Source organism: Salmo salar, chromosome ssa01, assembly GCF_905237065.1.
Source record: "Salmo salar chromosome ssa01, Ssal_v3.1, whole genome shotgun sequence".
Taxonomy (NCBI): Eukaryota; Metazoa; Chordata; class Actinopteri; order Salmoniformes; family Salmonidae; genus Salmo; species Salmo salar.
In genome coordinates, this window is record NC_059442.1 from 42,627,930 (window position 1) to 42,652,904 (window position 24,975).

The following is a 24,975-nucleotide window of genomic DNA, read 5'->3' on the forward strand; positions in this document are numbered from 1 at the left end:
AGGACCAGTAGGACCTGAGAGATGGATTACCCAGCCCAGTGTGTGGTTATAATTCACTGCAGTATGAGTACCCTAAAGATGGATCAACTATCCCAGTCCAGAGCCCAGAGCCTAGCCCACTCACTTCCCAGACACAAAAGGAGGAGACATTCGCCTTTCCAATTTTCCCACATCCATTTCTGCTTCATGCACCTATTCATGTTGTTACTTCTATGACCAGAGAAAGTGAAATATTCCTCTATATAATAAAAGACAAGCCGCTTATAATAACAACGCAAACTTATGGAAACACTTTGCGACACTCATTAATTGCAGCTGCAGTGCTGGTTGTAGCGTGAGTGGAAATAGGGAGAACGCAGACTTTATGGCTTATAAAAGTGCTGATCAAATTATTGACAGTGCTGAATAAGGGCTCCCGAGTGGCACAGCGGTCTAAGGCACTGCATCTCAGTGCTAGAGGCGTCACTACAGACCCTGGTTCAATTCCAGGCTGTATCACAACTGGTCGTGATTGGGAGTCCCACAGGGCAGCGCACAATTGGCCCAGGTTTGGCTGGGGTAGGCCGCCATTGTAAATAAGAATTTGTTCTTAACTGACTTGTCTAGTTAAATAAAGGTAAAATAAATCATTTAAAAAATAACTTAAACATGGACTTACTCAAAAACAGCAGCTCTTTGCTGCGTTCGTTGAGTTGCTCTAGTCATGGTTTTAAACGTTTTGAAATCTCACATTATACATTTTGCTGTGTGTTCAAGGCTTCTTTTTACAGTCTAGGGAACGAGGAAACTGTGCAGACATGGTGATCTGAGCTATCTGATTGGCCAGCGGGAGGCCTATAAGTGCACCTGATTTGCTAGTGGGGTTAGGGTGGTGAGTTTCCTCTGTTTGGAGTGGGGTTAGGGTGGTGAGTTTCCCCTGTTTAGAGTGGGGTTAGGGTGGTGAGTTTCCCCTGTTTAGAATGGGGTTAGGGTGGTGAGTTTCCCCTGTTTAGAATGGGGTTAGGGTGGTGAGTTTCCCCTGTTTAGAATGTGGTTAGGGTGGTGAGTTTCCCCTGTTTAGAGTGGGGTTAGGGTGGTGAGTTTCCCCTGTTTAGAGTGGGGTTAGGGTGGTGAGTTTCCCCTGTTTAGAATGGGGTTAGGGTGGTGAGTTTCCCCTGTTTAGAATGGGGTTAGGGTGGTGAGTTTCCCCTGTTTAGAGTGGGGTTAGGGTGGTGAGTTTCCCCTGTTTAGAATGGGGTTAGGGTGGTGAGTTTCCCCTGTTTAGAGTGGGGTTAGGGTGGTGAGTTTCCCCTGTTTAGAATGGGGTTAGGGTGGTGAGTTTCCCCTGTTTAGAATGGGGTTAGGGTGGTGAGTTTCCCCTGTTTAGAGTGGGGTTAGGGTGGTGAGTTTCCCCTGTTTAGAATGGGGTTAGGGTGGTGAGTTTCCCCTGTTTAGAGTGGGGTTAGGGTGGTGAGTTTCCCCTGTTTAGAATGGGGTTAGGGTGGTGAGTTTCCCCTGTTTAGAATGGGGTTAGGGTGGTGAGTTTCCCCTGTTTAGAATGGGGTTAGGGTGGTGAGTTTCCCCTGTTTAGAATGGGGTTAGGGTGGTGAGTTTCCCCTGTTTAGAGTGGGGTTAGGGTGGTGAGTTTCCCCTGTTTAGAATGGGGTTAGGGTGGTGAGTTTCCCCTGTTTAGAATGGGGTTAGGGTGGTGAGTTTCCCCTGTTTAGAGTGGGGTTAGGGTGGTGAGTTTCCCCTGTTTAGAGTGGGGTTAGGGTGGTGAGTTTCCCCTGTTTAGAGTGGGGTTAGGGTGGTGAGTTTCCCCTGTTTAGAATGGGGTTAGGGTGGTGAGTTTCCCCTGTTTAGAATGGGGTTAGGGTGGTGAGTTTCCCCTGTTTAGAGTGGGGTTAGGGTGGTGAGTTTCCCCTGTTTAGAATGGGGTTAGGGTGGTGAGTTTCCCCTGTTTAGAATGGGGTTAGGGTGGTGAGTTTCCCCTGTTTAGAATGGGGTTAGGGTGGTGAGTTTCCCCTGTTTAGAATGGGGTTAGGGTGGTGAGTTTCCCCTGTTTAGAGTGGGGTTAGGGTGGTGAGTTTCCCCTGTTTAGAATGGGGTTAGGGTGGTGAGTTTCCCCTGTTTAGAATGGGGTTAGGGTGGTGAGTTTCCCCTGTATAGTGTTTTTTTCTGTGAACATTTCTGTGAAACTGTGTACGTTTTACTTGTTGATTTTGAAAATCAAAATGTGCCAATGTGTTTGTCTACATGCCATTTAACAACAATGCAGATATTGGAGTAAACCTATTTTGGGTTAAGACAAGTAACTATGAGTAAGGGCAAACCTTGTAATAAGCTTGCAAGCTGAATTTGAATAAGATATCCGATTTACACTTTGCATTTATAATGGTTGTTTTTACTATATCTAATAACTTACCAAACCATTGATGAATCACTAAATAAAATAAATACATGTCTCTCGTCTGCCCCTGCAAGCCGGTCGGTTGGTATACGCGTCATCACACTCCGTCATCTGATTGGTCGAGTAGGTGAGCCTTCTGACTTTGTCGCTGTAGTAACTAGTGACAACCAAGGTGTTGTAGCAAACGAGTTGCCTAGGCAACACCCCCCCCCTGCAGCAGCAGCACACAAAAAAATATAATGAATAGAACAGGCTTGGAACCTCTAACTGGCAATTTGACTGGTAAACTCATGTGTACACTCGCAATGGCTGCCTGATGCAGTAATTTCCATGGTCATGTAGAATGTTCATTCAAAGGATCTTAACTGATGTGGTTCATGCAATGGAATGTATTTTTTGTATTGGCAGTTGAGTTGTTTTAACATACCACAGCACATGTTGATGGGTACACTTCCTGCTTTTACTTCCTTCTTTTACTTCCTTCTTTGCTCCTATTTGTAGACTCGCAATGGCCGCCAGTCCACCCATTATGCCATCATTGACATGAATGGAGACACCAGTTCTATTCATTCTATTTCTATGGCAGCACATGCAGTCAGGAGTGGAGGAGAGGAGAAAATGACCGTGTTTCTTTTTTCGCTATCCGAACGGTTATTACGGTAACCGCAATCATTTGGCTGGCCAACTACCGTCATCCAAAATCCATGACCGTCACAGCCCTAGTCTTTCCCTGACCCTGAATCCGATCTCATACAGCCCCATTCCTCGTGAGACACACACACACACACACACACACACACACACACACACACACACACACACACACACACACACACACACACACACACACACCACCGCTCATCCTGCTCCCTTGATCTTTGCGTGGTAAGACCCAGGCCCATTATCAACTGTATACCTGTATCAGGACCCATGGTGAGGGGGATTCTGTGTGTAGTAACAGAGTTATGACCTCCTCCTTGGATAGAGCCAGGATGAAGGCTTGGCCTGTGTGTGTGTGTGTGTGCATAATGTGTACTATGGAGGCTTGCTAAAGGCTTCTGCATGCTTCAGTTGGCTGGCAGCTAGCCAAACTCGCATACCCCCTTAAAAAAAGACCTTCACTTAAAAAATGAGAAAAAGATGCAATAGCCTGTTTGTCCATCTTGAGGCGATGTAGCCAGTATACACTTTCACAAAATAGTCAGAATTAATCTAATAAATTGCAGAATTTTCCAAGCGAAAAAATGTGTGTGAAATCAAGTCATCTCTCAAATTGCAAGAATCACTACTGTTGACCAATTACCAACGAAGGGGTGTAGACCCAAAACAACGGCGCTGCAGAAGGGGCAGACTGAGCGGTCTTCTGGTCAGGCTCCGTAGACGGGCACATTGCGAACCGCTCCCGAGCATACTACTCGCCAATGTCCAGTCTCTTGACAACAAGGTAGACGAAATCCGAGCAAGGGTTGCCTTCCAGAGAGACATCAGAGATTGTAACGTTCTTTGTTTCATGGAAACATGGCTCACTCGGGATACCTTATCAGATTCGGTACAGCCACCCGGTTTCTTCACGCATCGCGCCGACAGAAACAAACATCTCTCTGGTAAGAAGAAGGGCGGGGGTGTATGCCTTATGATTAACGAGGCGTGGTGTGATCATAACAACATACAGTAACTGAAGTCCTTTTGTTCACCTGACCTAGAATTCCTTACAATCAAATGCCGACCGCATTATCTACCAAGAGAATTCTCTTCGATCATAATCACAGTCGTGTATATCCCGCCCCAATCAGACACATCGATGGCCCTGAAAGAACTTCATTTGACTATGTAAACTGGAAACCACATATCCTGAGGCTGCATTTATTGTAGCTGGGGATTTTAACAAGGCTAATCTGAAAACAAGGCTCTCTAAATTTTATCAGCATATCGAATGCGCGACCCGAGCTGGCAAAACCCTTGATCATTGTTATTCTAAATTCCGCGACGCATATAAAGTCCTCCCCCACCCTCCTTTCGGAAAATCTGACCACGACTCCATTTTGTTGCTACCAGCCTATAGACAGAAACTAAAACAGGAAGCGCCCGTGCTCAGGTCTGTTCAACGCTGGTCCGAACAATCGGATTCCACGCTTCAAGATTGCTTCGATCACGTGGACTGGGATATGTTCCGCATAGCGTCGGACAATAACATTGATGAATACGCTGATTCGGTGAGCGAGTTTATTACCAAGTGCATCGGTGATGTTGTACCAACAGCGTCTATTAAAACATTCCCCAACCAGAAACCGTGGATTGATGGCAGCATTCGCGCAAAACTGAAAGCACGAACCACTGCTTTTAATCAGGGAAAGGTGACCGGGAAACATGACCGAATACAAACAGTGTAGCTATTCCCTCCGCAAGGCAATCAAACAAGCTAAGCATCAGTATAGAGACAAAGGAGAGTCGCAATTCAACAGCTCAGACACGAGAGGTATGTGGCAGGGTCTACAGTCAATCACGGACTACAAAAGGAAAACCAGCCCCGTCGCGGACCACAATGTCTTGCTCCCAGACAAACTAAACAACTTTTTTGCTCGCCACTGACACGGTCCGCTACCAAAACCTGCGGGCTGTCCTTCACTGCAGCCAATGTGAGTAAAACATTTAAACGTGTTAACCCATGCAAGGCTGCCGGCCCAGACGGCATCCCCAGCCGCGTCCTCAGAGCATGCGCAGCAGACCAGCTGGCTGGTGTGTTTACGGGCATATTCAATCAATCCTTATCCCAGTCTGCTGTTCCCACATGCTTCAAGAGGGCCACCATTGTTCCACAAGCATTTCGCTACACTCGCATTAACATCTGCTAACCATGTGTATGTGACAAATAAAAATTGGATTTGACTTCAGCTGTGAACTTCAGCTTACCTTGAAAAAAAGTATTAGTGTGCACGAACAGCTGAAAAAACCTTACTGAAAACCAAAACGAATGAAAACATTACAAAATGTCATCATAACAAATGCACGAACTGTTCCGAACTGTTTCGGATGGGAAGTATGCGGACGACCTTATGACTCTGCCATCTATGGAGCCCCAGGGGGCAGTGGTGCCATCTCCCCCCTCATTATCCCCCTGTCCTCCTGCTTATAGAGACCCTGGCCAGTATTGCCAAAATCTACTAGTAGTCTGGTCACAGATCTGTTTGTGCTGTATTGGAGTTGGTTAAAGCTTGGTCCAAGATCTGTTTGTGCTGTATTGGATTTGGTTATTGCCTGGTCCCAGATCTACTTACAGTATATAGTACAACCAGATCTGGGACTAGGCTTATCTACTGGGGACTGGAGGGAAATTGTGGAGAGGACATGGAGAAAGAACATTTATATGATGTAATGATAATAGAGAGATTAAACAACCAGGCTAGGACTGCTATGGGGATAGCTTTTGTGATTTTGTGTCATAAAAAGCTGCAGAATTCACATCCTTCTTTCCTTCCTGTTCTGATCCAGACCTCGGGACTGGGATGTTTCACACTGACATAACTCAAATCAAATGTTATTTGTCACATGCGCCGAATACCGTGAAATGCTTACACAAGCCCTTAACCAGTTCAAGAAATAGTGTTAAGAAAAGTAAAAAGTAACACAATAAAATTACATAACAATAACAAGACAATATACAGGGGGTACCGGTACCCGGTCAATGTGCGGGGGTAATTTGAGGTAATTTGTAAAGGTAGGGGTAAATTGACTATGCATAGATAATGAACAGTGAGTAGCAGCAGTGTTAAAAACAAAGGTGGGCCAATGTAAATAGTCTGGGTGGCCATTTGATTAATTGTTCAGCAGTCTTATGGCTTGGGGGTAGAAGCTGTTAAGGAGTCTTTTGGACCAAGACTTGGAGCTCCGGTACCGCTTGCCGTGCTGTAGCAGAGAGAACAGTCCATGACTTGGGTGACTGGAGTCTTTTGACAATTTTTTGGGCCTTCCTCTGACACCGCCTGGTATATATAGGTCCTGGATGGCAGGAAGCTTGACTTCAGTGATGTACTGGGCCGTACGGACTACCCTCTGTAGCGCCCTACAGTCAGATGCCGAGCAGTTGCCATACCAGGCGGTGATGCAACCGGTCAGGATGCTCTATGGTGCAGCTGTAGAACTTTTTCATGATCTGGGGATCCATGCCAAATCTTTTCAGTCTCCTGAGGGGAAAAAGGAGTTGTTGTGCCCTCTTCACGACTGTCTTGGCGTGTTTGGACCTTGATAGTTTGTTGGTGATGTGGACACCAAGGAACTTGAAACTCTCAACCCACTCCACTACAGCCCCGTCAATGTTAATGGGGGTCTGATCGGCCCTCCTTTTCCTGTAGTCCACGATCATCTCCTTTGTCTTGCTCACATTGAGGGAGAGGTTGTTGTCGTCTCTGACCTACTCCCTATAGGCTGTCTCATCATTGTCGGTGATCAGGCCTACCACTGGTGTGTGGTCAGCAAACTTATTGATGGTGTTCGAGTAGTGCTTGGCCATGCAGTTGTGGGTGAACAGGGAGTACAAAAGAGGGACTAAGCACGCACCCCTGAGGGGCCCCAGTGTTGAGGATCAGCGTGGCAGATGTGTTGTTGCCTAACCTTACCACTTGGGGGGCGGTCCATCAGGAAGTCCAGGATCCAGTTGCAGAGGGAAGTGTTTTGTCTCAGGGTCCTTAGCTAGCGATGAGCTTTGAGGGCCCTATGGTGTTGAATGCTGAGCTGTAGTCAATGAATAGCATTCTCACATAGGTGTTCCTTTTGTCCAGGTGGGAAAGGGCAGTGTGGAGTGCGATTGAGATTGCGCAATCTGTGGATCTGTTGGGGTGGTATGCAAATTGGAGTGGGTCTAGGGTTTCCGGGATGATGGTGTGAGTCATGACCAGCCTTTCAAAGCACTTCATGGCTACCAACATTAGTGCTACGGGGCGGTAGTCATTTAGGCCGGTTACCTTTGCTTTCTTGGGCACAGGGACTATGGTCCTCTGCTTGAAACATGTAGGTATTACAGACTCGGTCAGGGAGAGGTTGAAAATTTCAGTGATGACACTTGCCAGTTGGTCTGCGCATGCTCTGAGTACACGCCCTGGTAATCTGTCTGGCCCCACGGCCTTGTGAATGTTGACCTGTTTAAAAGGTCTTGCTCACATCGGCTACGGAAAGCGTGATCACACAGTAGTCTGGAACAGCTGGTGCTCTCATGCATGCTTCAGTGTTGCTTGCCTCGAAGCGAGCATAGGCATTCAGCTCATATGGTAGCCTCGCGTCACTGGGCAGCTTGCGGTTGGGTTTCCCTTTGTAGTCCGTAATAGTTTACAAGCCCTGCCACATCCAACGAGCATCAGAGCTGGTGTAGTAGGATTCAATCTTAGTCCTGTATTGATGCTTTGTCTGAGGGCATAGCAGGATTTCTTATAAGCGTCCGGATTAGTGTCCTGCTCCTTGAAAGTTTTTGCTTGTAAGGCGGATAGAATTGTCGTCAGATTTGCCAAATGGAGGGCGAGGGGGAGATTTGTATGCGTCTCTGAGTGTGGAGTTTTTTTTCCTCTGGTTGCACATGTGACATGCTGGTAGAAATTAGGTAAAACGGATTTAAGTTTCCCTGCATTAAAGTCCCCGGCCACTAGGAACGCCGCTTCTAGATGAGCATTGTTCTGTTTGCTTATGGCCTTCTCGTTGAGTGCAGTTTTAGTGCCAGTATCGGTTTGTGGTGGTAAATAGACGGCCACGAATAATATACGGTTGAAAAAGGGACGTTTCTTTTTTTGCTGAGTTTATAATGGCGCTGAAGGGGATGGGTGCCGTTTTATGGGGTCCTAACCAACTGTGCTGTTTTGTTAGTTTTTTCGCATTGTTTCTAACTTATTTTGTACATAAAGTTGGTGTATGTAAACTTCCGACGTCAACTGTAGATGACAACTCTCTTGGTAAATAGTGTGGTCTACAGCTTATGATGAGGCACTCTACCTCCGGCGAGCAATACTTATTTTATATCAGACATCGCGCACCAGTAGTTATTGACAAATAGACACACACCCTGCCCCTCGTCTTACCAGACATAGTTGCTCTGTCTTGCCGATGCACGGAAAACCCATCCAGCTCTATATTATCCATGTCGTCGTTCAGCAACGACTCAGTGAAACATAAGATATTATAGTTTTTAATGTCCAATTGGTAGGATAGTCTCGACCGTAGATCATCCAGTTTGTTTTCCAGTGATTGCACGTTGGCCAATAGAACCGATGGTAGTGGCGATTTACTCACTCGCCTCAGAATCCTCACAAGGCACCCCGACCCTCTCCCTCTGCATCTCCGCCTTCTCTTCACGTGAATGGCAGGGATTTGGGCCTGGTCTCTGGAAAGCAGGATATTCTTTGCGTAGGACTCATTAAAGAAAAGATCTTCATCCAGTTCAAGGCGAGTAATCGCTGTTCTGATGTCCAGAAGCTCTTTTCGGTCATAAGAGACGATAGCATCAACTTTATGTACAAAATAAGTTACAAACAATGTGAAAAAAACAAACAAAATAGCACAGTTGGTTAGGAGCCATTATAAACTCAGCAAAAAAAGAAACATCCCTTTTTCAGGACCCTGTCTTTCAAAGATCATTCGTAAAAATCCCAATAACTTCACAGATCTTCATTGTAAAGGGTTTAAACACGGTTTCCCATGCATGTTCAATGAACCATAAACAATGAATGAACATGCACTTGTGGAACGGTCGACACTAACAGCTTACAGACGGTAGGCAATTAAGGTCACAGTTATGAAAACTTAGCACACTAAAGAGGCCTTTCTACCGACTCTGAAAAACACCAAAAGAAAGATGCCCAGGGTCCCTGCTAATCTGCGTGACCGTGCCTTAGGCATGCTGCAAGGAGGCATGAGGACTGCAGATGTGGCCAGGGCAATAAATTGAAATGTCCGTACTGTGAGACGCCTAAGACAGTGCTACAGGGAGACAGAACGGACAGCTGATCGTCCTCGCAGTGGCAGACCACGTGTAACAACACCTGCACAGGATCGGTACATCCGAACATCACACCTGCGGGACAGGTACAAGATGACAACAACAACTGTTACACCAGGAACGCACAATCCCTCCATCAGTGCTCAGACTGTCCGCAAAAGGTTGCGAGAGGCTGGACTGAGGGCTTGTAGGCCTCATGTAAGGCAGGTCCTCAGCAGACATCACCAGTAACAACGTCGCCTATGGGCACAAACCCACCGTCGCTGGACCAGACAGGATTGTCAAAAAGTGCTCTTCACTGACGAGTCACGGTTTTGTCTCACCAGTGGTGATGGTCGGTTTTCGCGTTTATCGTTGAAGGAATGAGCGTTACATCGAGGCCTGTACTCTGGAGCGGGATCGATTTGGAGGTGGAGGGTCCGTCATGGTCTGGGGTGGTGTGTCACAGCATCATCGGACTGAGCTTGTTGTCATTGCAGGCAATCTCAATGCTGGGCGTTACAGGGAAGACATCCTCCTCCTGACATGACCCTCCAGCATGACAATGCCACCAGCCATACTGCTCGTTCTGTGCGTGATTTCATGCAAGACAGGAATGTCAGTGTTCTGCCATGGCCAGCGAAGAGCCCAGATCTCAATCCCATTGAGCACTTCTGGGAGCTGTTGGATCGGAGGGTGAGGGCTAGGGCCATTCCCCCCAGAAATGTCCGGGAACTTGCAGGTGCCTTGGTGGAAGAGTTGGGTAACATCTCACAGCAAGAACTGGAAAATCTGGTGCAGTCCATGAGGAGGAGATGCACTGCAGTACTTAATGCAGCTGGTGGCCACACCAGACACTGACTGTTACTTTTGATTTTGACCCCCCCTTAGTTCAGGGACACATTACTCAATTTCTGTTAGTCACATGTGTGTGGAACTTGTTCAGTTTATGTCTCAGTTGTTGAATCTTGTTATGCTCACACAGATATTTACACATGTTAAGTTTGCTGAAAATAAACGGAGTTGACAGTTAGAGGACGTTTCTTTTTTTGCTGAATTTATATTAGGGAGGACTGAAGGGGATATTCAGTCTTTATGTACAGACAAGGTGGAAATAGAATGTCTGACTGCGAGGTCATGAAAAAGGCTGCAAAATGTACACCTCCTTCCTTTCTGTTCTAATCCAGGGACCAGTGGTGATTCATACTGATGTAAGAGTGTATGGAGGAGATATGAGAGGACTGGAGGTGATATACTGTATTCATTATAAAACACAGACATGGTGAAAATAGAATGGCTGACTCATGGAATGAAATAGAACAGTTTTATAATATATTTTACAGGTAATTCTAATGGCCTGGCTGGCTAGGCCATAAAGTGACAGCTAACCTTCAGCAAGGACACAGGCAGCACATCTACAGAGTACAGCTGTAGGCTAAGCTCTAGGCCTATAGAACGGTGATGGTAATGTCATTTTGAGAGCTACTGATCTACAGTTGAAGTCGGAAGTTTACATACACTTAGGTTGGGGTCATTAAAACTCGGTTTTCAACCACTCCACAAATTTCTTGTTAACAAACTATAGTTTTGGCAAGTCGGTTAGGACATCTACTTTGTGCATGACACAAGTCATTTTTCCAACAATTGTTTACAGACAGATTATTTCACTTATAATTCACTGTATCACAATTCCAGTGGGTCAGAAGTTTATATACACTAAGTTGACTGTGCCTTTAAACAGCTTGGAAAATTCCAGAAAATTATGTCATGGCTTTAGAAGCATCTGAGAGGCTAATTGACATCATTTGAGTCAATTGGAGGTGTACCTGTGGATGTATTTCGGCCTACCTTCAAACTCGGTGACTCTTTGCTTGACATCATGGGGAAATCAAAATAAATCAGCCAAGAACTCTGAAAAAAAGTAGACCTCCACAAGTCTGGCTCATCCTTGAGAGCAATTTACAAATGCCTGAAAGTACCAGTTCATCTGTACAAACAATAGTACGCAAGTATAAACACCATGGGACCCCGCAGCCGTCATACCGCTAAGGAAGGAGACGTGTTCTGTCTCCTAGAGACGAAAAGTGCAAATCAATCCCAGAACAATAGCAAAGGACCTTGTAAAGATGCTGGAGGAAACAGGTACAAAAGTATCTATATCCACAGTAAAACGAGTCCTATATCGACACAACCTGAAAGGCCACTCAGCAAGGAAGAAGCCACTGCTCCAAAACCGCCAATAAAAAGCCAGACTACGGTTTGCAACTGCACATGGGGACAAAGATCGTACTTTTTGGAGAAATGTCCTCTGGTCTGATGAAACAAAAATAGAATTGTTTGGCCATAATGACCATCGTTATGTTTGGAGGAAAAAGGGGGAGGCTTGCAAGCCAAAGATCACGATCCCAATCGTGAAGCACGGGGGTGGCAGCATCATGTTGTGGGTGTGCTTTGCTGCAGGAGGGACTGGTGCACTTCACAAAATAGATGGCATCATGAGGCTGGAAAATTATGTGGATATATTGAAGCAACATATCAAGACATCAGTCAGGAAGTTAAAGCTTGGTCACAAATGGGTCTTCCAAATGGACAATGACCACAAGCATACTTCCAAAGTTGTGGCAAAATGGCTTAAGGACAACAAAGTCAAGGTATTGGAGTGGCCTTCACAAATCCCTGACCTCAATCCTGTAGAAAATGTGTGGGCAGAACTGAAAAAGTGTGTGTGAGCAAGGAGGCCTACAAACCTAACTCAGTTACACCAGCTCTGTCAGGAGGAATAGGCCAAAATTCACCCAACTTATTGTGGGAAGCTTGTGGAAGGCTACGTTTGACCCAAGTTAAACAATTTAATGGCAATGCTAACAAATACTAATTGAGTGTATACTTCTGACCCACTGGGAATGTGATGAAATAAATAAAAGCTGGAATAAATCATTCTCTCTACTATTATTCTGACATTTCACATTCTTAAAATAAAGTGGTGATCCTAACTGACCTAAGACAGGGAATTTTTACTCTGATTAAATGTCAGGAATTGTGAAAAACTGAGTTTAAATGTATTTGGCTAAGGCGTATGTAAACTTCTGACTTCAACCGTATCTGGATGTAATGTGAGTGAGTGTGTGAGTTGAGTGTCTGTGTGTGTGTCAATCAGTCAATATAAAACTGGGTTTTCTGATTAGGTTATACCTCGTGGACCTATAGGGATTGATCCTATGCCTGTGAGCCTACAGACCCATAGACATCATTGATTATCGCTCACCTCAGCATGTCCCCCTGCGTTCAGGGTTTTGTTACAGCGGCCACACTTCAGACAGAACTTATGCCAGTCCTTCCCCAGAGATGACACCTTCTCAGCTAGAGAGAGAGAGGAGAGAGAGCGCGAGAGGAGAGAGAGAGCGAGCGAGGACGAGAAGAGGTCATGAGTATAAACACGCTTAAATAATGAGGCATTTTTCACTGAAATCAATGACTACACTTCCTTATCTCTCAGAAGGCTGTTACTTTCATTTCCTTAGAGAATGTAGGTCATTGCTTTACAGTATAATGATTTTCTGTTCGCTCCACTGACTCTTCTCTTGACGCCTCAGAGCTCAGAGAAGGGTGCATTAGGATACTGTCTGAGGGTGCTAGTGCACTATACAGGACACTGCTGTAATAATGTCATCATCACACAGACAGACGGCAGATGCACGAGGCCGGGTACAGCTGGACAGCAGGGTGTCAACAGCTAACCTAGATCCCTTAATATCCCTCCTCTCCTCCCCCTTCCTCTCTCTCTCTATACCCCTCCCTCATCCCCCTCTCTGACTCCCCCCAACCCCACTCCTCCTCATCCACCCCGTTTCTATCCCCTTTCACCAGTCTTAGTCTCTCTCCCAGACCAAACCAGACACTTCCCCAGACAGGAGTGGTCCTAATTATAGCCAAGTTTCCAATTATACCCCCCTCCCTCTCCCTCCCTCAGACAATAGTCCAGAAGAGGTCTGCAGGACCAGCTAACTTCACTACAGGAAACACCTTCTCTAATCATGGCAGGCCACAATCAGCCGGACGTCAGGCCGCTTCCTACAGTACATGTCACGACTTCCGCCGAGGTCGGTCCCTCTCCTTGTTCGGGCGGCGTTCGGCGGTCGACGTCACCGGTCTTCTAGCCATCGCCAATCCACCTTTCATTTTCCATTTGTTTTGTCTTGTTTTCCCGCACACCTGGTTTGCATTCCCTCATTACTCGTCTTGCATATAACCCTCTGTTTCCCCCCATGTCTGTGTGTGGAATTGTTATGTGTAAATGTATGAGTACTCCAGGCTTGATTGCGCCGGGTTATTGTGTGTTTAGTTTTCTGAGTGCCATGTTTTGTTAGCCTCAATAAAGGGCTCCGTTTGCTACCCATTACTGCTCTCCTGCGCCTGACTTCCCTGCAGCCAGTTACGCACTCCTTAACAGTACACCTCCCCTATCGCCCCCTTTCTCCCTCCCTCTATTCTCCACCTGGAGTGAGCAGGATTGTTTCAGAAGGATTGTTTCAGACCCCCCTCAGCTCAGCGACTGACTTCCCACCAGGCAGTTAATTTTGTCTCCAAGACAGTTTCACTGTCAACTGCACTAAAACAAAAGGAAGATGCAGACAGCAACTACAGTTGGACCTCCCACTAACACAACATAGCATATCACCAGTGATAATAGGTGCAGGGGTCAGGGGAAATTCCCCCAAATCACAGATTAGCCTCTAAATCAATGATTTCTAACCAAACAGTGACAGTATCTAAGGACAATTTATGAGTGGGATAGGAGGGACATGAAGAGGCTATAACGCCAGCCAGCCAGTCCTCTGTCATTGTGTGTGTGTGCGCAGAGGGACAGAAGGCTATGCCAACCAGCCCTCTGTCATTGTATGAGGGTTAGGTGATAAACTGACCAAATAAAAAAGCTATTTTGTTTAAATGGATGTTATTATTGTAAGAGGAGAGAGGTTGTTAAAAGGGGTGTCTGGGTTATGAGTGTGTGAGTTATAGTGTGTGTGTGTGTGTGTTGCAGTGTAGGGGGATGGTCCAGCTGTCTATCCGCTGGCTATCCTCCAGCCATCCACTCCCCCTATACGATACCACACACACGCATACCATTATCCAGCCTGGGTGACTGGAGGCACAAACACACACACACACAGTGTGACCCTTTCCCACTATGGCTAGAGAACATACAATATTGATACCCTTTCTTAAATAATTCCCTATTAAATACAAAACAAATATACTTTGGTTCTCCACAACCTGTTATTGGATTTTCAACATTGCAGAAACAATTTTATTTTTGTAAGCTTAAGTTTCCCATTTTAATTCAGAAACAAAGACAAAACGGCATGGAAAAAAATATTGGTTGCATACCCTTTGGCCAAGATAACTGCCAACAAACGCTTCTTGGAGCCACCAATGAGCTTGAATTTTGCCCACTTTTCAGCATCAAACTGCTCTAATTCATCAATGTTTGAGGGGTACCCTCCACTAACTACTGTTTTGGTCCTTTGTAGCTCAGTTGGTAGAGCATGGCGCGTTTAACGCCACAGTAGTGGGTTCGATTCCCGGGACCACCCATACCTAAAATGAATGCATGCATGACTAAGTCAATTTGGATAAAGCGTCTGCTAAGTGGCGTTATTTATTATTATTATTCTGATCTTGCCATTGGCTATGGATGTGATTCAGATCTGGACTTTTCGCTGGCCACTCCAGAACAGTCCAGTGTTTCTTCTTGAACCATTCCAGGGTGCTTTTGATGTGTTTGGGGTTGTTGTCTTGCTGGAAGACCCACAACCTTCAACAGAGACACTGGGTTGAACATTGCACTCCATAACACCTTGATAATCAGCTGATTTCATGATGTCTTGCACACATTCAATCCCCCCAGTTTCAGAGGCAGCAAAGCAACCCCACAGCATTATCCAACCTCCCCCATATTTGATTTTAGTGAGAGTGTTATTTTCTTTGAATGCTGTGGCGTTTCTTTGCTGCCTCTGGCACTGGGGACCTTGAACGTGTGCAAGACATCATGAAATCAGCAGATTATGAGGTGTTTTGGGGTCTGATGTTCAACCAAGTGTCCAAAAAAAGGGTCTCCAATGAAGGTTGTGGGTCTTCCAGCAGGATAACGATCCCAAACACATCAAAGAACACCTATGAATGGTTCAAGAACACTGGACTGTTCTGGAGTGGCCAGCGAGTAGAAAGATGCAGCAAGCACATTGATGGCTACAAGAAGAGTTTGTCTAAAGTTATCTTTGCCAAAGGCTGTGCAACCAAGTACTAGCTCCGGGGTGCCAATAGTTTTGTCCATGCCATGTCTTTATTTTCTAAACAAATTGTTTAAACTTAAGTCAACAAAAATTAAATTGGTTCTGCAATGTTGAAAATCCAATAAGGTGTGGGGACCAAATGTTTTTTTCAATTTGAACTTATTTGAGAAGAAAAAGGGAATTATTTAAGAAAAGTGCAAGGGTGCCAATATTTCGGCCCTATAAAAATCGTTTTTATTTTTCGCCTGATTGCGTTTAGTTTTTCGCAAAACTATAGGGCCCTACAATATATTTGAATGCAGCTGTAACTCTGAATAATAACACCCAGTAACGGCTGACTCATTCCTGCGGGATTCCGTCAAGTTCTATAGTCAAGTTCTGGACAGGACAGGATAGACAGTCTACAGGATTGGGCAGTACAGGAATAGTTATGAGCTTTTTTGAGAGGGGAAGGGGTGGGGGGTTATAAATATGTAATGTGTGGAGCATTCCATACAAAAAAAACTGTGTAGGCCTAATATAATATACTTTATTAAAATCTATACAAAATAAATAGCCATTTCCCCCTCCCCTTCCTTCGGCTCACTCTCCCGCCTCGCTCCAGTTGTAGCCAGTCACTACTTTACCTCAGATGCACGCAGAGACGTACACAATTACAAATGTCCATATCCATGAGTTCATCCGACTCTGGAAAAGTACAAGGGCTGCCTTCATTGCCAAAATCTCTTAATGTGGATGTTATCTGCTGTGTACAGTCTCATGAGTGCTGAGCAGCAGCTATGGCTACTCACACGCAAAGCAGCTGTATCGCATTAGTGGAAACCAAGACTGTTCTCAGGGCATATCTGCCGATTTTGACTAGCAGAAGTGACTTTTCGAAGCAGGTTAGGATAATTAATGTGGGAGGTCAGGATAATTAGGTTAAGGTTAGGAAAAGGGTTAGGTAAAATGCTAATATTGTCCCTGATGCAACTCAAACATTATCTACCTACAACCAGGCTTGCCCTGAGAACAGTCTTGGTGTGCCGAGTACTCGGACAAAACGAGTATCATAACGGATATGGAGAATTTTCCAAATGCGATATCAGTAAAAAAAATAATAAATCAGCTGCCAGCATGCTTCTCTTTCACTCAAACAGTGTGAAGCTCTAAACAGCCATTGGATAGTTCTTCTGTCTGTATAGAAACGGGCGGGGTATCGGTTGAGCCTGCTGCAGCGATTGGATTAGAACAAGCCGCTCTTCCTCTGCTCTCATTTCCACAGACAGACACATGCATGGCTGTTTCACTCACTCACAGTCACTCATCTCAAGGCACAAGTCTACCCTTCTCCAAACATCGTGTATGAATCAGAATCCGTAGCTAGTCATTGTTGTTCAATCTAGTTATTTGCTGTCAACTTTGCTGAGGCCAGATGGTTGTTTTTGTCTATCTACCTGGTGTTGTTGAGTAGGCCTACTTTATCCGTAGAATTATTCCATTGCTGACAACGTCTGTCGTTATGTCATGATCCAAGCCCAAGCTTGCTTGCTATTTTTATTTATTCTCGCCCAAACATGTTTACCGAGTAACAGATCATTAGAAGATAAAATTACAAATGTATATAGTTATTTTGATTGTACAAATGTGTCGGCATAAGTGTCGGGAGAGAAACATTTTGCTCCTCTCGAAAGTAAAACAATATATGGGGCAAGTGAATTATCCTACCTTCATCTAAATCTGTGTCTGGAATAAATGCAGGCAGTAGTAGCCAGCCATGCATTAGGCCATTTTTTCCCCTATTTTGTTGATAATTGAATAGGACTAAGTAAGTAAATCATGTACATTTTCACCTGTTGGGGTTGTTTAGGAACTTAATGATGTGCTCTGAGATGCACTCGGAGTGATAGAGCAGTAATGAAGGAACTTAACGACGTGCTCTGAGATGCACTCGGAGTGATAGAGCAGTAATGAAGGAACTTAACGACTTGCTCTGAGATGCACTCGGAGTGAAAGAGCAGTAATGAAGGAACTTAACGACGTGCTCTGAGATGCACTCGGAGTGATAGAGCAGTAATGAAGGAACTTAACGACGTGCTCTGAGATGCACTCGGAGTGAAAGAGCAGTAATGAAGGAACTTAACGACGTGCTCTGAGATGCACTCGGAGTGATAGAGCAGTAATGAAGGAACTTAACGACTTGCTCTGAGATGCACTCGGAGTGAAAGAGCAGTAATGAAGGAACTTAACGACGTGCTCTGAGATGCACTCGGAGTGATAGAGCAGTAATGAAGGAACTTAACGACGTGCTCTGAGATGCACTCGGAGTGATAGTGCAGTAATGAAGGAACTTAACGACGTGCTCTGAGATGCACTCGGAGTGATAGAGCAGTAATGAAGGAACTTAACGACGTGCTCTGAGATGCACTCGGAGTGATAGTGCAGTAATGAAGGAACTTAACGTGCTCTGAGATGCACTCGGAGTGATAGAGCAGTAATGAAGGAACTTAACGACGTGCTCTGAGATGCACTCGGAGTGATAGTGCAGTAATGCGCACTTGAGCTATAGTCTTTACCGGCATTTAAAGCGCACTTCCGGGTTTTCTGATCACGAGTAAATCCAATTACGAGTACCAAGTGTGATAAAACGGATACGATTACGAATATGAGTATGCCGATATCGGCACACCCCTAGTTTCCTCTAATGCGATGCTGCAGCAGAGCGGGGACAGACAGAAGAGCAGCTAAAGGCTTCCGTATGCATCACCTAGCCGAACCGAACGAGTGTGCTCACATACTCCCTTTACAGATCTTCGCTTGAAAATTAGAAAAAGCAGCAACAGTACTGTTTGTCCATCTTAAGATGCCGTAGCTTGTATACACTTCAAAATAGTCCAAATTAATTAATTCAGCTAAAATTAATGACAGATTTCTTGAGTTTACATTTTTGCAGAGATCTTAGTCACGCAATTTTACATCTAACTAAAATGTTTGGTGCAGTATTTGAAAAAATGTGCATTAAAACGAGTTGTATTTCGCTGAATGACATCAAATTAATGTGTGTTTAGTATGAGAGAGAGGGAGACAGAGTGTGTGAGGAAGTGAGGGAGAGTGTGTGTGTGTTAACTGAAGAGTAGAAGGTTTCATGCAGTGATTCCCCTTACTGACACAATGACCTGCAGATCATTATGCATGTATATTCCTTCCTCCCATTCCTCCAGCCAAATCAAATCAAATTTTATTTGTCACATGTGCCGAATACAACCTTACCGTGAAATGCTTACTTACAAGCCCATAGCCAACAATGCAGTTTTATTAAAATAGAGGTAAGAAAATATTTACAAAATAAACTGAAGTAAAAAAAGTACATTAAATTACACAAGAAAATAAGGGGAGGAGGGGGGTTCAATGCAAATAGTCCAGCTGGCCATTTGATTAACTGTTCAGCAGTCTTATAGCTTGAGGGTAAAAACTTTTAAGGAGCCTTTTAGACCTAGACTTGACGCTAGACCACAGATTTTTTTCCACCGTGATACTTGACCTGGTATTGTATCGTTAGTAAAATGGTGGTATCGTGACACTATCATGACACTAATAGGGTGTGATTGGTACAGCCTCTGGGACACATGTTTGGGTCAGCGCCTGCTCCCTCAGGCTGGCTGATGCAACGCCAGTGAAACTATAGCCCAACTTCCCTTCAATCCCCTGGCTCTGGAGGTCGTCTGTGGCCTCAGTCAAGGCGAGGTTTCAATGCGTTGTATTGAGTAGAAGTGTTCATTTCAGTGACAGGAATTTGCGTAGCACATGAGCAGAACGTTTAGAAAATGGGAACAAGCATCCGGGGGAACAGGACGCTAGACCACAGATTTTTTTCCACCGTGATACTTGACCTGGTATTGTATCATTAGTAAAATGGTGGTATCGTGACACTATCATGACACTAATACAGACAGACAGGACACCAGTAATTTTACTTATCCACTTTGCTCCAGGCTGCAGCCTGGAGAGAACATTTACGTCAGCAAGCCAAATTCACAAGGTTGTTAAATTCAGGGAGGGACGCTGACAAGGATAGAGACGGACGGAGAGAGAGAGCGAGAGCGAGAGAGAGCGAGGAAACCTCGCTTGAAGGGATTGAAGGGAAGTTGGGCTATAGTTTCACTGGCGTTGCATCAGCCAGCCTGAGGGAGCAGGAGCTGACCCAAACACATGTGTCCCAGAGGCTGTACCAATCACACCCTACAGAGGGACACATCTAATGCTGAATGCCAAATCAACCCTTTACTCTCTAGCCACTTCTGTAGATCTGAGAAGATTAGAGGGGTGGAAGACAAATGCTGTATTTACCACATGTCCACCCAGCCAATCAGAAAGCATGAAATAAAGATAGACAGCTACAGTATCCCCGTAATGGCTGTGGTCCTAGGGTTGATTTGGAATTCAGATTTTAGAGAGCTGGATGCTGAAAATATGTTCTAAAGTATGTGCAACAAGAAGCCAAGAGTGTCTGAGAGTGACTTTGACCCTAGTGTTGAATGTAACTGGTACCTCACCAAATCAAACCACATTCAAAGCCAGGGTCAGATGAATGATGGTAGTGGATGTAGATGTAGAATGCCAACCTTTGCTATGGGATTGTGTGAATGTTGAATAGCCATTGTCTTAACCACAGCAAAGGCCATTTGGCCTTGGGGTGTTGTGTGTATTCAATTGAAAAAGAGCAGAATGGAGAGAGGATGCAGAGGGGGAACACAGGCTGAATGTTGTTCCTTCCTGTCTGCTGCTGGAGAGGGGAGGAGGTGGGAGGATGGTTGTTTGTTTTGCTGTATGTTTGTGCCCTTTGTCTCAGTCTCATACACAAACAAACTCTCTCTCTCTGTTACCACTGCCCCTATAGGCCCCTCAGCCCTCAGGTGCATGTTGGTTAATGAGACATGCCATTATCAAAGGAGCGCTGCAATAGTAACAACGGAGTAGACTACAAATGCCTGTGTGTACTCAGCTGGAGTGGATAGGGGAGAGGAGAAGGAAGGGATGGATGGGGGATGGGACAGGAAAGGGAAATGGAGGAGAGAGGGGGGGCTTACAGTGTTGAGGGGCTGAAGAACAGATGGGTCCACATGACAGCTGATATAGAAATTAGTCCAACCAACCAACCGTAATTTGGAAATATTTAACCTACAGTATACATGTAAATACTTTACATTCAATTAAAAACACAATTTATATACTGTATTCAGGGTTGGGGTCAATTCCAATTCAATTGCTTTTTAATGAGGAAAATTTGAATTGAAATAGAAATGTCCGTTTACTTCTGGAATTGACTGAATTTAAATAGATTTTACCCCAAATCTGACTGTATTACAAGTACATTGAAGTCTATGTTATAGAGGTTAATAACTTCTGACAGGAATGTTTGTAGGACCCTATAAAATCCACGTTGTGGAGAAACCGAACAAAGCTACGGAATCCAGACATTAAAACGGAATTCAACAATATTCAAAAATGTATTGAACTTAGTAGGAAATCAACTAAGTGTATTGAACGTATTATCATAAAACATGAACAAAATGCATCAGTGATTAATATTTTCCTGCAACTTCCTGAAACGGCACAGGAATGCACCTGTGTCTGTGTGTTGTATGTGGTGTCTACACTTTGTACAGCCGTTAGCGATGATGCTAATGACAACCTTCTGCTAGCAGAGATGGAAAAGCTTTCCCAAAAACCTTCTCAATTAAATGTGAACTACAAAGTAACCTGTGCCTACCTGGCAGAATGATATCATGATTATTTAAATCAATTCAGTGGCCATTTGCTTTGCCAATCAAATGAGCGCTACAAAAACATCGCTAACCAAACAACGGTCTCTTGCTGGTGCGCACTTGGATTAAAGGGTTGCCTAACTACACCTCAAAAGCCACATTTCTTCTATTTTTCCCAGACCTCAAAAGTCTCCTGATGTGGTTTAAGCATGGTTGTGGACTTAGAACATGCTTTTATGTTTAAAAGGGTGATTTTGAGAGCGAAAACCATTATCATCATTTTGTTATCGGGAACCTGGACAAATAAAACGGAGAAAACGGTATTTGAGAAAAAACTAAATGGAATCAGGCAAAAAATGTAAAGGGCCCTATGTTAGGCTTTATCAATATTAGGCAGCTACTGGAGGCCTACATACATGACACCTAAATTGCAACACATACATCCACTTATACAATCCTTCATAGATTGCTTCTATCTAACCAGTCATTAAATGTTAATAGTTGTGTGAGGTAAACACTATCAGATATGTGAGGGCAGAAGTCATTATGTTGTCTTCCTTCTGAGTGGATTTCAGTACAATCCAGTTATAGTATGATAAGAGGTCTATATACGAGGTAGCAACACTGTCCCACTGGACATTCCTTCCCGTTCCTTTGGCAGTACTGTTGCATGCTGGTAGTTGTGTCGGTGTTGTCCAAGGCGGAGTAGTCTAGTGATTATTTGTCTGTGATGACTTCTCAGACTTTGTTTAACAGACACAGAGATCCAGAGAAGATTCCTCCGCTTGGCCTGGTGTGTGTGTGTGTGTGTGTGTGTGTGTGTGTGTGTGTGTGTGTGTGTGTGTGTGTGTGTGTGTGTGTGTGTGTGTGTGTGTGTGTGTGTGTGTGTGTGTGTGTGTGTGTGTGTGCGTGCGTGTGGGTGCACCATGCGTATTGCATACACTACCGGTCAAAAGTTTTAGAACACCTACTCATTCAAGGGTGTTTCATTATTTTGTACTATTTTCTACATTGTAGAATAATAGTGAAGACATCAAAACTATGGAATCATGTAGTAACCAAAAAAGTGTTCAATCAAAATATATTTGAGATGCTTCAAATAGCCACCCTTTGCCTTGATGACAGCTTTGCACACTCTTGGCATTCTCTCCACCAGCTTCATGAGGTAGTCAGCTGGAATGCATTTCAATTAACAGGTGTGCCTTCTTAAAAGTTAATTTGTGGAATTTCTTATCTTCTTAATGCGTTTGAGCCAATCAGTTGTGTTGTGAGCGTCTGCTAAATGACTAAAATGTTGTGACAAGGTAGGGGTGTATACAGAAGATAGCCCTATTTGGTAAAAGACCAAGTCCATATTATGGCAAGAACAGCTCAAATAAGCAAAGAGAAACAACAGTCCATCATTACTTTAAGACATGAAAGTCAGTCAATATGGAAAATGTCAAGAACTTTGAAAGTTTCTTCAAGTGCAGTCGCAAAAACCATCAAGCGCTATGATGAAACTGGCTCTCATGAGGACCGCCACAGGAAAGGAAGACCCAGAGTTACTTCTGCTGCAGCGGATAAGTTCATTAGAGTTACCAGCCTCAGAAATTGCAGCCCAAATAAATGCTTCACAAAGTTCAAGTAACAGACACATCTCAACATCAACTGTTCAGAGGAGACTGCGTGAATCAGGCCTTCATGGTCGAATTGCTGCAAAGAAACCACTACTAAAGGACACCAATAATAAGAAGAGACTTGCTTAGGCCAAGATACACGAGTAATGGACATTAGACTGGTGGAAATTTGTCCTTTGGTCTTGAGTCTAAATTTGAGATTTTTAGTTCCGACCGCCGTGTCCTTGTGAGACGCGATGTGGGTGAACGGATGATGTCCACATGTGTATTTCCCACCGTAAAGCATGGAGGAGGAGGTGTTATGGTGTGGGGGTGCTTTGCTGGTGACACTGTCTGTAATTTATTTTAGAATTCAAGGCACACTCAACCAGCATGGCTACCACACCTGGCTACCACACATGGCTACCTGCAGCGGTACGCCATCCCATCTAGTTTGGGCTTAGTGGAACTATCATTTGTTTTTCAACAGGACAGTGACCCAACACACCTCCACGCTGTGTAAGGGCTATTTGACCAAGAAGGAGAGTGATGGAGTGCTGCATCAGATGACCTGGCCTCCACAATCCCCCGACCTCAACCATATTGAGATGATTTGGGATGAGTCGGACCGCAGAGTGAAGGAAAAGCAGCCAACAAGTGATCAGCATATGTGGGAACTCCTTCAAGACGGTTGGAGAAGCATTTCAGGTGAAGGTTACTACATGATATGTGTTATTTCATTATTCTACAATGTAGAAAATAGTACAAATGTGTGTGTGTTTGCTGTGTTTGTGTGTGGGTCACGTGTGAGAGTTATGGTGTTTGGGTGCTTCTGGCTCGTTGTTGATAATTAAGCTGCTATAATTAAGCCGTTTGGGACACTTGCCCATTAGAAGCCTTCCCCCTGTAGACCTCCTTGCTAAATTACTAGTTCCCTCTTATAATTTCCCCACACCGCTTATGTCTGGCGTAATTACACTCCCTGTTTTCACACACCATAAGCTCCTGGCTTGCACACACACACACAAGCACGCACACCCACAGAGATAGACGCACACACACACACAGAGAGACAGACAGACACACACACACACACACACACACACACACACACACACACACACACACACACACACACACACACACACACACACACACACACACACACACACACACACACACACACACACACACACACACACACCACTATGGCTAGAGAACTTAACTGTCTAAAGAATAATGCTCACAGTAGGCCTAATGGCTTCCCTGCCGAACATGATCCTAAGTAGCAGCACATCACATCATTTTGAACAAACATAATACGTAACCGAATCATAAGAGACGACTTTCTGATAACCCTGTATCACTGCTAGCAGCGTAGAAACAGCACTTCCCCTTTGAAATATAGCCTATCACATGGCTAATCTCATATTGGGCTTGGCATGTTTACAGAAACAAATTTTCCTCAACGCTGATTCTATTAGATCCATCCTTATGACTCCCATGTTCCCTGGGAGAGAAGGTTGTGAATGATGTGTGTCTATGATAGAACAGTTCTGTGAACAGTTGCTGTGGCCTCACATGCACCTTACAGCCCCTTACAGTCAAGTTTTACCCACACTGTCAACAATATCAACTGTAGCAGCTTTGTTATACAAATGCCTCATCAAAAGTCAAAAGGATGGGGATGGGGTAACATAGGAGAGGTTAACATAACCACACCTCCATCCTAGGGTTAAACCAGGTTGCCAAGGAGGGGTTAACATAACCACAACTGCATCCTAGGGTTAAACCAGGTTGCCAAGGAGGGGTTAACACAACCTCACCTCCATCCTAGGGTTAAACCAGGCTGCCAACAGGGAGTTAACACAACCACACCTCCATCCTAGGGTTAAACCAGGCTGCCAACAGGGGGTTAACACAACCTCACCTCCATCCTAGGGTTAAACCAGGCTGCCAACAGGGGGTTAACACAACCACACCTCCATCCTAGGGT

The 24,975-nt window shown here is 44.7% G+C and overlaps 1 protein-coding gene across 1 annotated transcript in view; it reads right to left on the reverse strand.

Moving 5' to 3' along the window:
* Positions 1–24,975, reverse strand: part of crip2 (cysteine-rich protein 2) — a 45,856-nt gene that overhangs the window by 5,656 nt on the left and 15,225 nt on the right. Inside the window, exon 2 of the mRNA XM_014195473.2 lies at positions 12,610–12,704. Coding sequence (XP_014050948.1) covers positions 12,610–12,704 — 95 coding nt within the window. The remainder of the gene's footprint in view (positions 1–12,609; positions 12,705–24,975) is intronic.